The sequence below is a fragment of the Eremomyces bilateralis genome, assembly GCF_010015585.1.
Source record: "Eremomyces bilateralis CBS 781.70 unplaced genomic scaffold P152scaffold_8, whole genome shotgun sequence".
Taxonomy (NCBI): Eukaryota; Fungi; Ascomycota; class Dothideomycetes; order Eremomycetales; family Eremomycetaceae; genus Eremomyces; species Eremomyces bilateralis.
In genome coordinates, this window is record NW_022985074.1 from 159,182 (window position 1) to 172,538 (window position 13,357).

Below are 13,357 nucleotides of genomic sequence, written 5' to 3' on the forward strand. Positions count from 1 at the left end.
AATAACACAAGCAGTCCATATCATCTGGAAGCATGGCGGTCCTCGACCTCCAGATCCTGGTATCCTCATTGTGACTAGCAATAACAGAAATTGAGGAATGGGACAACATGGAAGAGTGAAGAACCAAAACAAGTATATGAAACAGCCAGTGAAGAGATTCGCAGAGAAGATACAATTGTGAAGAACCAGAAAGTATCTGTGAAGAACCAGAAAGAACCGTAACAGTAAATATGGTGAAGGTGAACACTGATGTAAACAAACTCACTCCGATAGTGGCTGGTTCTGTTGTTGGGGTGCCCAACTGGGTCACTGGATTACATGTAGAGTAACTCGTTGTGACTTTAGCAGACGAAAGAGACAAGTAGAAGTCTCGTCGGCCCTCTTCACTGATACCACGGGGCTCCTGATCTATCCCAAAATGGATGACAGAGTCTGGTGATGGGTTTTTGTCTTGATCCTCCCCATGTGGAAGGGGGAGGACCATCGACGATAGATAAAGAAATATCAACAATTGAAGCACCGCCATTTTGACTGTTAGAACCGTCACTGAAGGATCATGATAAATGGAAAATCGAAGCAATATATAAACGAGCGAACTGCCATTAACTTGAACGTAGAACTTCATCGTGTAGATGCGCAGCTGATGAATATAAGAGCGATCTTAATCTTCATCACCACCTCCTGACCCCAAATCACCGATAGCGATGGCACTCTGAAAGAATCTCTCAGGTCATTAGTAATACGTGGCCTATTAAGTTCCTCAAGATATCCAGGTATGCAAGAGATATGCATATCAATCCAGGGAAGGACGCGATAGTGGCTCCCCAAGTCCGTAAGGGGAGGATGTGACTTTTTGGTTCATGTCATCTGCCGGCGAATGGCATGAGCAGATGTCACTCCAAACCCGGTTCGGATGATCGCCGAACAAGCCGAAAGGGGTTGCGCCCTCATGTGGCGCACGGGATTCAGCCTGAAACGCGAAGGTGTTCATTGCCAAATCTTGGTTCTGGGTGTAAGATTGGAGGCTCAAAGGGATGCGTAAAATAGAGTTAAACCAGGATTCCAGCCATGAGACAGGGTCCAATCAAAGAGATCTAGGTGAGGTACCTAGCTAAGGATTATGCTCCTGAAAACTGCCCAGCATCTTAGGACACGGAAGGATACTGAAGAAATTGAAGGATAAGAAACAATGAGGACTTCCATCAATCAAAAAGAAGTATGAATAATGACTTTGGAACAGGTGGAAGTGGCTACTCTCCACATTCGACCATCCCACATTGATTCCAGATCCTCAGGTTCTCTGGTACGGTACTGGTGTTTGTTTGAGATTCAGCCGCCATCAGATCGACCAAATGGCCTCTGGGAAACCTCACCCTCTTCCCAGAAGTAGGGTCATGGGTTAGTGGTCATTAGATCGATCCAAGTCAGGGTCCTACCGGATACCGGTATCAGGGAAAGTCATCCAAGCTATCAGGCACGGGTCTCGTTGCCGACGTCACACTTGTGAGCGGATGATCGATCGCTTTGTCCGACTGAAGAGGGCGATAGGCGGCATGACTGTTGCTTGCAAGTTTTTGACGGCAGCATGATGCCGGTGGAATCAGAAAACGGGCTTGAGATGTAGCGTTGATGTTGCATCTAGCATGGGCGCATTGGTAGAGAGATAGGAACAGAGCATATAGGTGGAGGTAGAAGAGATCCAACCTTTGACCGCGTATACGTTGACTAGTGACTACTCATTGCAAGTCAAGATCAAAAGAGACAGACTGCTATATTCCAATACACAGTACCTAAAGGGAAATTGTGAATATGGACGACTGTTGAGTGTTGATGAGTGATCTGAAGTCGAGACGAGACGCCGTGACCGGGAGAACCTTCCTCCAGCCTCCCCACTCCCCTCCACACTTTTGCCGCTCCTCGAAGCCGATCCCCAGATCCGTCATCGCTCCCGCTCGACGGTCACCCGAATCAACTCCGACGATAAATATGGCTTGAATAATCCAATTCTCTCTGCGGGCAGGTCTCCAGAGATTCAATATTCAGGCTGCTCTGCCATTTCACTCCTTTATCTGACCCATCCAATTGAATACAGCTCTCACTGTGAGGTACAATCTAGAGGACGTATTATTGTAGATCGTGAAAAGAGCCATGGCAGGCTACCTCCACAAAGGAGCGAAGCAAATCCTCCAGAAACACCCCCAAGATGTCGTCTTCCTCTCTGCTCTCCGCACACCTGTCACCCGCGCGAAGAAAGGCGGTCTAAAGGATGCCTACGACCATGAGATGCTCGCCTGTGTAAGCCCCCATCCCTTCCCCTTCTCATCCCCCACTCACCCCCCCAGGTCCTCAAAGCCACCCTCGACAAGCACCCCAACCTCCCTCCCTCCCACATTGAAGATCTCCAAATCGGCACAGTCCTCTCCGAGCTCGGCGGCTCCAAAGCCGGCCGCATGGCCTCCCTCCACGTCGGCTACCCCTTCACATCCACCTTCCAGACCGTCAACCGCGCCTGCAGCTCCGGGCTCGCCGCCATAACTGGCGTCGCGCACAGCATCGCGGTTGGGCAGATTAGTGTGGGCGTCGGCGGCGGGATGGAGAGCATGACGCGGAACTACGGGTCGCGGGCGATCCCGACGGGGTTGTCGCCGGATTTGAAAGAGAGTTCGGTGAAGGACGCGCGGGACTGCGTGATGAATATGGGGATCACGGCGGAGAACGTGGCGGAGCGGTATGGCGTGACGCGGGCGGAGATGGATCAGTTCGCGGCAGGGAGTCAGTTGAAGGCGGCGAGGGCTCAGAAAGAGGGTTTGTTCGATCAAGAAATCGTGCCGATGACGACCCGGTTCGTGCCGGATCCGACGGTGCCGGAGAATGTGGAGACGATCACGGTGTCGAAGGACGATGGCATCCGGCCGACGACGACAGTGGAGAAACTCGCGTCGATGAAGCCGGCGTTCAAGGAGACAGGAACCGGCACCGCGGGAAATAGTAGCCAGGTATCGGACGGCGCTGCCGCAGCGCTCATGATGCGGAGAAGCACGGCAGAGGAATTGGGACTTTCAGGGTCAATTATCGGCAAGTGGGCAGGGACTGTCGTCGTCGGCTGTGCGCCAGACGAGATGGGCGTCGGTCCGGCGCTGGCGATTCCGAAGCTGTTGGATCACACGGGAGTCAGCAAGGAGGATATTGGGATTTGGGAGATCAACGAGGCGTTTGCTAGTCAGGCGGTCTACTGCGTTCGAACGGTGGGCATTGATGAGGAGAAGGTCAACCCGAAGGGAGGCGCTATCGCGTTGGGTCATCCGCTGGGTGCAACCGGAGCACGGCAGCTCGCTACATTGCTCCCGGAGTTGGAGCGGCAAGGCAAGGAGTTTGGGGTTGTAAGCATGTGTATAGGAACTGGTATGGGTATGGCGAGTCTGATCGTCAGGGAATAAATTGTCTCTGTATCACCAACAACGGCATGCACGCTCCGTATTCATGACTAGTAGTTCTAATAGGTCATGAACCCTCCGCTGCTGCGTTCCCTTTATTCTTTTTATTCTTTTTCCGCTTCTTAGCTTTCTCCTCGAGCATATCGTCGAGGAAGGTGTTCGCCTTTCGTTTGGGTCGATTGACCGTTGGGACTGGCGCCGTTTCGCCATCCGCCGCGGTATCATCTGCGTCCGACCCCTCCTTCTTTGCCGATGCGACCGAGTCTGCGGCCTCTGTAGAACCATGGCCATGTCCTGTTCCTTTCCGGGTCCGCTTCGACGAGAAATGCGCTGTCCGGCCTTCGTCCGTGTCGCTCTCATCCTGGGTCGCCGTGTGCTTCAGCGGTAGACCTTTGTGTTGCGACTTGGTTGCTTGGAGTGAGGAGGATGGGGCTTTGGCAGATTTGCCTAGAAGCTTTCTCCGTAAGAGATCGGTGGAAGTCCTGCTGGACCATCCTTTGCCATCGTCGTCTGGGATCTTTGCGCCGACGCCGAGTCTGGGGGAACAATTAGCATTCTATGGTTACCAGTCGATATGCGGACATTCCATACAATTCAGGCGTAGACTTAAACAGTTCGTGGTCCTCTTTCTCCAATTCCTCCTCTGTTTTCCGTTTTGCTAGCTCTGCCGGTGTTGGGGCAGGCAGCCATGATGAGACCAATCGCTGCTGTTTTGCAAGGGCGACGTTCACTTTATTGAAGATGATATCTGCTTCCGAGGGCGGCTTAGACATTTTGAACCGGCTGTAATGTCCATTTGGGGGTTTACATGCAATATTGGTCGATCTGATATTGTACATACAAATGCCGAACAGAACTGCAGTGAAAGTGCCCCACTTAATCATCCAAACCCTGCTTACCTAAGACGCGGGTTGTCGCTGTTTTGAAGCTTCCGCGTCTCCTCACGGTAATCCATTGTCTCCATAACCGCTCTTCCCGAACCTCTTTCCCTAATCCCTTCTGCTGCGGTATTTGCTTCGAGCTCCATACCGCACAGATGTTGAACCTCATTCGCAGTCGGCCCTTGACCGCCGCCCTAAGGTCCACCGTTGTAAGTACTCGGTTGTTCTCCGTATCACGGATGAGAGCACCCGGATCTGATTGATGTCGTAGATTTCTCCTCTCAGACAGACGGTCGTGCAACAACGACGGAATCTAGCCATTCATGAATACCTCTCTGCCGATATCCTCAAGTCATATGACATTGGTGTTCCACGGGGTGAGGTCGCCCGTTCGGCCAAGGAGGCAGAGGAGATCGCGAAGAAGATCGGCGGAGATGACATGGTCATCAAGGCACAGGTCCTCGCCGGTGGGAGAGGGAAGGGGACGTTCGATACTGGATTCAAGGGCGGAGTGCGGGTGATCTACTCGTGCGTACTCCATTTGAACATTCTCTCGACATTGGCTGACATGCTCCTTCAGACCGACCGAAGCTCGAATCCTCGCCGACCAAATGATCGGACACAAGCTCATCACCAAGCAAACCGGCGCCGGCGGCCGTCTTTGCAACTCCGTCTATATCGTCGAGCGTAAATTTGCCCGAAGAGAATTCTATCTCGCCGTCCTGATGGACCGTGGCTCGCAAGGGCCCGTCATCGTTGCTTCTTCGCAAGGTGGCATGGACATCGAGGCCGTCGCCAAGGAGAACCCGGAGGCAATCATCACGACCAAAGTCGACATCCACACGGGCGTGACTGACGAGATGGCGCGGAAGATCGCAACGGATCTCGGCTTCTCGGAGCAGTGCATCGAGGAAGGGAAGGACACCATCCAGAAGCTCTACAAGGTGTTCATGGAGAAAGACGCGACGCAGATCGAGATCAACCCGCTATCCGAGACCACAGACCATCAGGTGCTCTGCATGGATGCCAAGCTGAACTTCGACGACAACGCCGACTTCCGCCAGAAGGAGGTCTTCTCCTACCGCGACACCTCGCAGGAAGATGCTGACGAGGTCAAGGCCGCGGAGCATGGGCTGAACTTCATTAAGCTGGACGGCGACATTGGCTGCTTGGTCAACGGTGCGGGTCTGGCTATGGCGACGATGGATATCATCAAGCTCAATGGCGGGCAACCGGCGAATTTCCTGGATGTCGGCGGCGGCGCCACTCCGGAAGCGATCAAGGAGGCGTTCGATCTCATCACCAGCGACCCGAAGGTGACGGCGGTCTTTGTGAACATCTTCGGAGGGATTGTCCGTTGCGATGCGATTGCGAAGGGCTTGATTGGGGTCGTGGAGACCATGGATATCCGAACGCCGATTATTGCTCGGTTGCAGGGAACGAATATGGAGGAAGCCCATCGCTTGGTATGCCTTGTCTTTTAAATGCTTCTTGCTCAGCTAACCATGTTCCCAGATCAACGAGTCCGGCTTGAAGATCTTCTCCATCGAGGATCTCCAGACCGCAGCGGAGAAGTCGGTGCAGTTTTCCAAGGTTGTCAAGATGGGTAAGTCAGATTACGATCCATCGTTTTGATCGATTACTGACCATATTTTCAGCTCGCGATATTGACGTTGGCGTCGAATTCACTCTGGGTATTTAAGCCCATTTCAAGCTTGTTAATTCGGGTGTTTAATCGATTACTCCGGTTCTGCCCCTTTGTATTACCCGATAAGTGTTTATTACATTACTGTCTACCAGCTATATGATCAGGCTCGCTTAGATCTGCCCGACAATGTCCATTCGATCCATTTCACTCAACCAGCCCATGACAAGTGTTCCATTCCCAACCCCGTTCTAACACGCCTCAGGAGATCGACCATCCTAGGAAATCTAGCTTTGGATGTTGACCCGTCCTGTGCAGGCTGTCAAACGCTTTTATTACCCCAACCAGGTGGCAGCACGCTGCGATCAGGACGAAGAAATGGAAGATTTGGTGGGAGCTACCCCAGATGTCGAAATGGCCAGGTTTTAGCCGCTCCGGAACACGACACTGCCAGCCGGTCAGAACACGGATAATTGGGTGTACAGTAACGGGCGAAAGGAAAAGCATACCGCATAGATAATAGCTCCGATGATATACAAGGCTCCCTGCGTCGCCATCCATCTCAAGGATATCAACTCGTCGATGCGGCTCAGTTCGTAAAGCCGGGTGCCGTGCAGAACCGGAATCACTCCTGAAAGTCCCATCGCGATAAACATAGTAGCTCGCAGCGGACGATACTTCGAGGAGGCGAATTTCGGCGACATAACCACCTCGGCACAACAGGCGCTAATCGTTGTGATCTTTGAGAACACTATCAGCATCACCAATCCCTCCCAAAAACCATCGCGACTTACCATGACCCAGTAGGTCTTGATCAGTCTCGGATGTTCGCGAAACCCATAATATATACTCGGAATAAAGCTCCCCCAGATCAAAAACACGATGCCTAAATAATCCAACTTATTCGAGAACTGGTGCACGTTCGGCGAGTGGTTCGCCACGGTATGGAACCACGCTGACAGCGTGAGACACATGGCCGCGCCGAGGAAGAAGCACCCGAACACAAACACATCCTCTCGCGACGCCGTCTCGTATCGCGCGGCCAGCTCGCGGTAGAGGAACGCGGACCCGACAATCGCGGCGATGGAGCCGAGGAGGTGCGAGTAGATGTTGACGGTCTCGTTGTGGATGTAGGCGAGGCTACGAGCGGATTTGCGGACGGAGTTGGACGCTGGGCGGTAGCCGCTGCGGATGTAATGGTTGTCTTGTTGCCAGTGCTCCAAGTCGTTCCACAGCACGGTGAGCCTCTCTTTTAATTGTTTGGCCTCGTCACTGGCGGCATTCGTCACCGTTTCTACCGACCGCTTGACTTGCTTCATGGTCCTCGAAACTGAGTCGTTATAATCTTAGTAAATCTATGAAAAGGTGGACGGAATCTATGGGGTGACGCATAACAAAAACGGGGAGAACACCTATTTAAGCGTTCGATACTCAAGGACAACGTGGTGGTATTGTCTTAGCATGTGAAATTGGGTGGACTGACGTTGACATTCAATGTCGAGATGAGATAAATATTGATGATCCGAGTCATGTAGCATCCCACCTGCCTTCCAACTCGAGTCATGCACACTTTCTTCATATCAACACTCAAGAGCGACGACCGTTGTCGACATCGTTCTGATGCATAGGTGAACGTGAACAGGTTCCGGAACCGGTGAATCCTCCAGCATGAATCCTCGTTTTAGCAATGATCGTCATGTGTCCTCCAGCTCGACACAGAGGAAGACACCACAACAACATCCAGCCAACCGGAGGGTAACCACTGGAGGATGGGGACGGTTAAGATCACCAACGCATGAGCCACTTGAAGCATATGGGTTACCTTCCAAAGGGGAGACACGGTATGTCTATCTCCGATAAGCCATTCCTTGGGGAAGTCAAGTCATGCGCCCTTCTTCCTCAATTCCCCGCATTTAGTTGAGAGACCATCGCTGAACATAATTCCGATCCACAGCCTTAACGACCCGAAAGCGCAAGAGGCATACTACAACAAGATCGTGGAACGCTACATGAAATTCTGCGCCTCCCACGCTTCCGCCCCCGAAACTCTCGCCGACCAATTCGCCGCCATCTCTCTCACCCCTCCCACCCACCAACCACCCCCCTCCCCCTCCGCAACTCCCTCCCCCACGACCCCCTCCCCCGAACTCCAAACCATCCTCCACGCCATGCGAAAGCTCCGCGAATCCCTCACCGCCACCAACCGCCTCGACCCCTTCGCCCAGCGCGCCTACGTCTTCATCACACGCGCCGCGCTACTCTGCAAATCCTACGAGTCCTACCACCCGGCGCTCCAGCGGCTGCTTGGGCCGATCCACGCGCACGTCCCGCTCTCGGACGTCGAGCTACATGAGTTTGTAGGGTACGAGATCTTGGATCTTGCGTGTCGGCAGGGGGACTATGCGGCGGCGCATGCGCTGCGGGTGCGGGCAGGGTATGCGGATCGGAGGGTGGAGGGGGTAGTGAGGGCGTTGGTGAGGGATGATTGGGTGGGATTTTGGCGGTTGTGGAGGGCGGTGGATGGGTATCAGAGGGGGGTGATGGAGTGGGCGGTGGAGGGGTTGAGGGTGCATGTGTTGAAGTGTTTCGCGAGGACGTATTTTGAGGTGGAGAAGGAGTATTTGGAGAGGGTTACCGGGGAGGGGTGGGAGGGGTTGGTGAAACGGGGGGTGGGTTGGGAATTGGTGAAGATGGAGAATGGGAGGGAGAAGATTGTTATTCGGAGGGTGAAGAAGAAGTGAAAGTGGTGGGAGTTGGGCTTTGATATCCCTAACTAAACCATTTCCTAACATGCATTAGCACCATGAGTTGTAGTATCATACATTTGGTAAGTCTCTGGATCTCGGAGTCTCATTTGTCGCTAACCAAAATCAAGGGGCTTACACAAGGCCTGATGAAACCGACTATGCGATGCGGTGTCCTAGACGATTAAACGACTATACGATTAGAATGAAGACCTTATGACTGCTTTCATTCGTCTGCATCCTCCATCTCTTCATCTTCCACTCCGTCCGCATCAACAAGCTCGTCGTCGTCAGAGACATCCTCGTATGCCATCTCATCCAGGTCCTCATCGTCCAAATCCTCAATCTCATCCGTATCGTACTCATTCTCCATCTCGTCACCTTCCTCGGCAGTCTCATTCGGCTTCTTTTCCATCCGCTTCTTCTCAATATTATCCCGCTGTTCCTTCCTCCTCGCATCCTTCTGCGCTGTTCTCCTCTCCCACTCCTTCTCCTGCTTCTTCACCTCTTCAGGGGACTTGTCGACGAACTCATGCCACATGACCTTCCCTGAACATACCCCATCCTCGACCTTCACTAACCGCATCCGCATCCGCGGTCCAATTTCAATCAGCTTCACGGCGCGCTTCTCCACCCTCGAATTCTGCGCCGGTCGACTCGGCTTCTTCGCTCCGCTCTCCCCGTCCTCGGCTACCCTCGCGTTGCGATTGGGGAACGCCCGCTTCTCCATGACCCCGACCTCGACCTCTGCATCCGTATCCGGCTCGCTCTCGCTAGCCGACGTGTAACTCCCAGGGTCATCCCCATGAAGGACCCAATCACTGACATCCGGAAGTGATCCTAGATTCGGCACGCTTCTTCCCTTCTTCTTACCCGCACCGGTCGGAGCTGCCGCTGCGCCTTTCTTCGCTGCGCTTTTCAACCGCTTCACGGCGCGAGAGGCACTGGCGGTTTTGGTGGTGATCGCGAAGTGTCGGAAGGTGAGGATATATGAGGGGTTATCGGATTCGTCGTGGGAAGTTTGAGGGTCGGTGGAGGGGGAATTTGGTTCGCGGTTGAGAAGGAGGACTCGCTTGATGCTGGACAACGGGGTCGTTTGTGGGGTGATGGGTGGGAACAGGGATTGGAAGACCGTCGTGCACAGCTGCTCAAGATGCTTTGGAACGCCCTTTGGCTGACCCTCAGAGGACTCTTTTGAGCCCTTTTTAGTGGTTTGAGGCGACATGAAGTTGTTCATGACCAGCTATGATCACAGTTAGACCTGAAGTGCAATTCCGAAGCACTCCAATACATACCAATGGCGGACTCTTGTACAGATTTGTATCGTTCTTGGGATGCCTCATCGCCTTCATTATATCCTTACAAAGCGAATAATTGTCCACTCGAAAATGCAGCGTCGGTCCTCGAGGCGTAATCGCGATCCGCAGATTCGTATTCCCAGCCGGCGACCGCGAGAACAGAATCAAATGCGTCACTCCCAACGGTCCACACATCGTCGTGTAGTCTCTCAGCTTGTTCGCTTTCCGTTCCTGCGATCAAACATGTCAGCCAGGGCACACGCCATGCGCTCGCGATTTTCAAACCCTTAATCGGCTCGCCGTCTCGGGCTCCATCACACTTCGAACGTCCTGCGCAAGTTGGCTGATGCTGGGCCCGACTTCTCCTGCACCTATCCGAAGGACCATGCTCTTGGGTGTGCGCTCAATGTTCCTCCCGGACTGGTCTTGCACATTGCGCGCTTGCGTCCGCTTCTTAACCCTTCGTCGCGCCATTGTGTTGTCGTGAGAAACTTCGGAGGGGTATGGAAATTCGATCTGGCGAAGTCGGGATTCCGGTAGAGATTCGGAATAGCGAACAAGAATAATCAAAGTTGCTTTCGAAGGATGTTCACTAGATCAAGGCGACACCAATACCGTTGGCCGAAATTCTCAGTTTTGAAGTTAAGAAATTTTATGGGTCTGCGCGCGGACGGATTTAAGCGGATATAAGGGTCCAACGGTGCAGTTCCAATATCAGAAACAAATATTCCGTAGCTACCGTAGGTATGGAACGGGTATTTGACCTCCCTACAGTATGTCTGGACAACGCCTTGTAGGTGAGTATTACTACATGTCTAGTACACGAGATTGGGCTTAGGTTGCGTCCCATTTATATTGCAAATATCGAGTTCCGAGCCCTCTTGATACTTGCAGCTACTTACACAGTTTCGTAATCCCAACGTTACGCATAAAACTGTGATCGATTGCTCTGATACCTTCGTCTAGGTCTACATCTAGCCATTTACTTTTATAATGACTACGCTTGACAACATAGGAAGGAATTGAATAATTATTCCAATTCGATCGTTCCCGGCGGCTTGCTTGTAATGTCGTAAGTGACGCGGCACACCCTAAGAAGTATGTAAGTAAACGGTGGCATAAAGATGCATTGGTTATCCTAGATGGCTGTGGTAGAAATACGTACCCATGAACTTCGTTCACAATCCGATTCATGACCCTTTGTAAGAAGTCCCAAGGGAATTCAACTATCCAGCAAGTTAGCCTGTGTCATATCCAGGCCAAGGTAAGCACAGCTGCTGGGATTAGATCACTTACAGGCTTCCGCGGTCATGTAATCTGTGGTCGTAACGGCTCTCAAAACGATGATATAGCCGTAAACACGCCTATCTCCCATGACACCCACGGCGCGACTCGGGTCGACTGCTGCATAGGCCTGGGAGATATTGTTGTACAACCCAGCCTTGCGAATCTCGGAGATGAAGATATGGTCAGCTTTACGGGCAATGTCGACCTTTTCCTGAGATACTTCGCCAAGGATTCGGACGGCTATGCCGGGACCGGGGAATGGATGCCGCATCACCAGTTCTTCTTGGATTCCGAGTGTTCGGCCGAGCGCACGCACCTCGTCCTTGTAGAGGCTTCGAAGCGGCTCAATCAGCTGCATACCTTGCCCATTGGTCATTCTCTCCGGTAGGCCACCAACATTGTGATGAGTCTTGATCGTTGCTGAGGGACCCTTGAAGGAGAGACTCTCGATGACGTCCGGATATAGTGTGCCTTGGAGGAAGAAGTTGATATTTCCGGCCTTGCCGGAAGCGGCCGCTTTATCCTCAATTCGCTTAGCCTCCGCCTCGAAGACATCGATGAACTTGCCACCGATGAACTTTCGCTTTTTCTCGGGATCTGAAACGCCCTTGAGACCGTCGAGGAACTGTTGTGAAGCATCCACAACGGTTAGATTGATCCCTAGGTGCTCCTTGAGATCTTTCTGTACTTGATCGCACTCGTTGAGTCTCATGAGACCATTGTTGACGAGGACTGCCCAGAATCTGTCACCAATGGCCTCCGTCATGAGTTTCGCCGCAACAGTGGAATCAACACCTCCGCTAACAGCTCCTAGGACCTGGCCTGTTTCGCCGACGAGCTCACGAATCTGCGCAATCTCTTGCTCTAAGAAGGCATCCATAGTCCAGTCTTGTTTGCAGGCGCAGATATCGATGGCGAAATTTTTCAGTAGCTGAGTCCCATTCTGCGTATGGGTGACTTCGGGGTGAAACTGCAACCCGTAGATCGGCTCTGTTTTGTGAGCAATGGCGGCGTACTCAGAGTTGTCAGATGTTGCCACGGTGTGAAATCCCTCGGGAAGTTTGGCCAACTTGTCACCGTGACTCATCCACACGCGCATTGAACCCTCAAGGTCTTGGAATAGACGGTCGACATGCCCATCGATCTTTTGCGCTTTAAGTATGGAGTGACCATACTCTCGGTGCGTGCCGGCGATAACATTTGATGAATCCGCACGGTATGCGATCTCCTGCATACCATAGCAAATGGCAAGAATGGGCACATTCAGGTCAAAAACCGCGGGATCAACGTGAGGGCTCCCTTCTTCGTAGACTGAATACGGCCCTCCTGAGAGAATGATGCCCTTGGGTGTGAAGTCCAGCTCAGAGATCTTCTGAGTGCATGGGAGCATCTCCGAGAAGACATTGAGTTCACGGAGTCGGCGGGAGATCAGGTGGGTGTATTGTGACCTATCTCAGCGTAAGTGCGGATCCTTCTATCATCTCATTAGAGAATAAATTTGACAAATTCCCCTGACGCACTCCTCCTATCTCATACGGTGAACATGCTTTGTAAGATTAGACACCGTATATTTAGTGAATTGATAGAGGAATGAGTCACCTCCAAGGAGAACAGCTCAGCAATTGTTCACCATCTTAATAGATCTGAGGGGAAGTGCTTCAACATATTCAAGCCATGGATTTTTCCTGCTTTTAATAGAGAACGCAAATTTGAATGGGCCTTACCCGAAGTCAAGAGTTAATATGGTGTCGAATGATTTGTGAGGAACAGCCATCGCGATGGCGTGTCTTGGCGCGTAGCCGTTGATAACTTCTAGGCAGAGTAAGCGATAGTTCAAGACGGCCAGTCGAATAAGAATTTACAAAATTGATTCGAGGAATAGTTGTATTCCCTATTTACGGTACTCTGGTGATATGAACATTTGCGAAATTTCAGTGAGGTTGATTTTCTGCGCCGCACGATCTAATCTTATCTGATCATTTCGAACACACGTTTGGTCACGTGGCAAACGAAGTAAGAATGTGGCCGTGCTCTTGGCAACCTAACTTCACTACTTCAGTCTTTCTCC

The 13,357-nt window shown here is 52.2% G+C and overlaps 7 protein-coding genes across 7 annotated transcripts; 3 read left to right on the forward strand and 4 right to left on the reverse strand.

Annotated features, from left to right (window-relative positions):
- Nucleotides 1-2,016: 2,016 nt before the first annotated feature.
- Nucleotides 2,017-3,524, forward strand: P152DRAFT_434951 (beta ketoadipyl CoA thiolase, TH2). The gene is made up of 2 exons (XM_033677508.1): nt 2,017-2,295; nt 2,343-3,524. Exons 1-2 carry the CDS (start codon nt 2,149-2,151, stop codon nt 3,435-3,437), a joined length of 1,242 nt encoding a protein of 413 aa, XP_033534418.1. The 5' UTR covers nt 2,017-2,148; the 3' UTR covers nt 3,438-3,524.
- Nucleotides 3,443-4,492, reverse strand: P152DRAFT_326192 (uncharacterized protein). The gene is made up of 2 exons (XM_033675241.1): nt 4,026-4,492; nt 3,443-3,970 (listed from the first exon to the last, which is right to left on the reverse strand). The coding sequence occupies exons 1-2, from the start codon at nt 4,316-4,318 to the stop codon at nt 3,502-3,504; spliced, it is 762 nt and encodes a 253-aa protein (XP_033534419.1). The 5' UTR covers nt 4,319-4,492; the 3' UTR covers nt 3,443-3,501.
- Nucleotides 4,230-6,404, forward strand: P152DRAFT_457991 (succinyl-CoA ligase-like protein subunit beta). Its single transcript, XM_033679353.1, has 5 exons — nt 4,230-4,524; nt 4,587-4,843; nt 4,896-5,781; nt 5,831-5,921; nt 5,974-6,404. The coding sequence occupies exons 1-5, from the start codon at nt 4,471-4,473 to the stop codon at nt 6,015-6,017; spliced, it is 1,332 nt and encodes a 443-aa protein (XP_033534420.1). The 5' UTR covers nt 4,230-4,470; the 3' UTR covers nt 6,018-6,404.
- On the reverse strand, nt 6,222-7,435 carry P152DRAFT_434955 (HlyIII-domain-containing protein; the record flags this gene model as incomplete). The annotated part of the gene is made up of 3 exons (XM_033677509.1): nt 6,755-7,435; nt 6,470-6,700; nt 6,222-6,407 (listed from the first exon to the last, which is right to left on the reverse strand). Exons 1-3 carry the CDS (start codon nt 7,277-7,279, stop codon nt 6,222-6,224), a joined length of 942 nt encoding a protein of 313 aa, XP_033534421.1. The 5' UTR covers nt 7,280-7,435.
- Nucleotides 7,436-7,571: 136 nt separating this feature from the next.
- Nucleotides 7,572-8,701, forward strand: P152DRAFT_507149 (uncharacterized protein; the record flags this gene model as incomplete). The annotated part of the gene is made up of 2 exons (XM_033682517.1): nt 7,572-7,801; nt 7,915-8,701. Exons 1-2 carry the CDS (start codon nt 7,629-7,631, stop codon nt 8,699-8,701), a joined length of 960 nt encoding a protein of 319 aa, XP_033534422.1. The 5' UTR covers nt 7,572-7,628.
- A 7-nt stretch (nt 8,702-8,708) lies between these two features.
- Nucleotides 8,709-10,611, reverse strand: P152DRAFT_457992 (Brix-domain-containing protein). The gene is made up of 3 exons (XM_033679354.1): nt 10,288-10,611; nt 10,000-10,233; nt 8,709-9,947 (listed from the first exon to the last, which is right to left on the reverse strand). The coding sequence occupies exons 1-3, from the start codon at nt 10,474-10,476 to the stop codon at nt 8,931-8,933; spliced, it is 1,440 nt and encodes a 479-aa protein (XP_033534423.1). The 5' UTR covers nt 10,477-10,611; the 3' UTR covers nt 8,709-8,930.
- Nucleotides 10,612-10,795: 184 nt separating this feature from the next.
- Nucleotides 10,796-13,224, reverse strand: P152DRAFT_457994 (GMP synthase). The gene is made up of 5 exons (XM_033679355.1): nt 13,152-13,224; nt 13,014-13,101; nt 11,299-12,737; nt 11,168-11,228; nt 10,796-11,093 (listed from the first exon to the last, which is right to left on the reverse strand). Exons 2-5 carry the CDS (start codon nt 13,061-13,063, stop codon nt 11,033-11,035), a joined length of 1,611 nt encoding a protein of 536 aa, XP_033534424.1. The 5' UTR covers nt 13,064-13,101; nt 13,152-13,224; the 3' UTR covers nt 10,796-11,032.
- Nucleotides 13,225-13,357: the final 133 nt, after the last annotated feature.

Bases quoted from the DNA above. Each gene is read 5' to 3' on its own strand.
- P152DRAFT_434951 (XM_033677508.1), top strand. From the start codon at position 2,149: ATGGCAGGCTACCTCCACAAAGGAGCGAAGCAAATCCTCCAGAAACAC. The intron at 2,296-2,342 runs GTAAGCCCCCAT...TCACCCCCCCAG, and splicing joins ACCATGAGATGCTCGCCTGT to GTCCTCAAAGCCACCCTCGA.
- P152DRAFT_457994 (XM_033679355.1), bottom strand. From the start codon at position 13,063: ATGGCTGTTCCTCACAAATCATTCGACACCATATTAACTCTTGACTTC. The intron at 12,738-13,013 runs GTAAGGCCCATT...ACGCTGAGATAG, and splicing joins ATATTAACTCTTGACTTCGG to GTCACAATACACCCACCTGA. The intron at 11,094-11,167 runs GTACGTATTTCT...CATACTTCTTAG, and splicing joins ATTGTGAACGAAGTTCATGG to GGTGTGCCGCGTCACTTACG.
- P152DRAFT_326192 (XM_033675241.1), bottom strand. From the start codon at position 4,318: ATGATTAAGTGGGGCACTTTCACTGCAGTTCTGTTCGGCATTTGTATG. The intron at 3,971-4,025 runs GTATGGAATGTC...TTGTTCCCCCAG, and splicing joins TTTAAGTCTACGCCTGAATT to ACTCGGCGTCGGCGCAAAGA.
- P152DRAFT_457992 (XM_033679354.1), bottom strand. From the start codon at position 10,476: ATGGCGCGACGAAGGGTTAAGAAGCGGACGCAAGCGCGCAATGTGCAA. The intron at 10,234-10,287 runs GTTTGAAAATCG...GTTTGATCGCAG, and splicing joins AGACGGCGAGCCGATTAAGG to GAACGGAAAGCGAACAAGCT. The intron at 9,948-9,999 runs GTATGTATTGGA...CTGTGATCATAG, and splicing joins TGTACAAGAGTCCGCCATTG to CTGGTCATGAACAACTTCAT.
- P152DRAFT_457991 (XM_033679353.1), top strand. From the start codon at position 4,471: ATGTTGAACCTCATTCGCAGTCGGCCCTTGACCGCCGCCCTAAGGTCC. The intron at 4,525-4,586 runs GTAAGTACTCGG...TTGATGTCGTAG, and splicing joins CCGCCCTAAGGTCCACCGTT to ATTTCTCCTCTCAGACAGAC. The intron at 4,844-4,895 runs GTGCGTACTCCA...ATGCTCCTTCAG, and splicing joins GGAGTGCGGGTGATCTACTC to ACCGACCGAAGCTCGAATCC.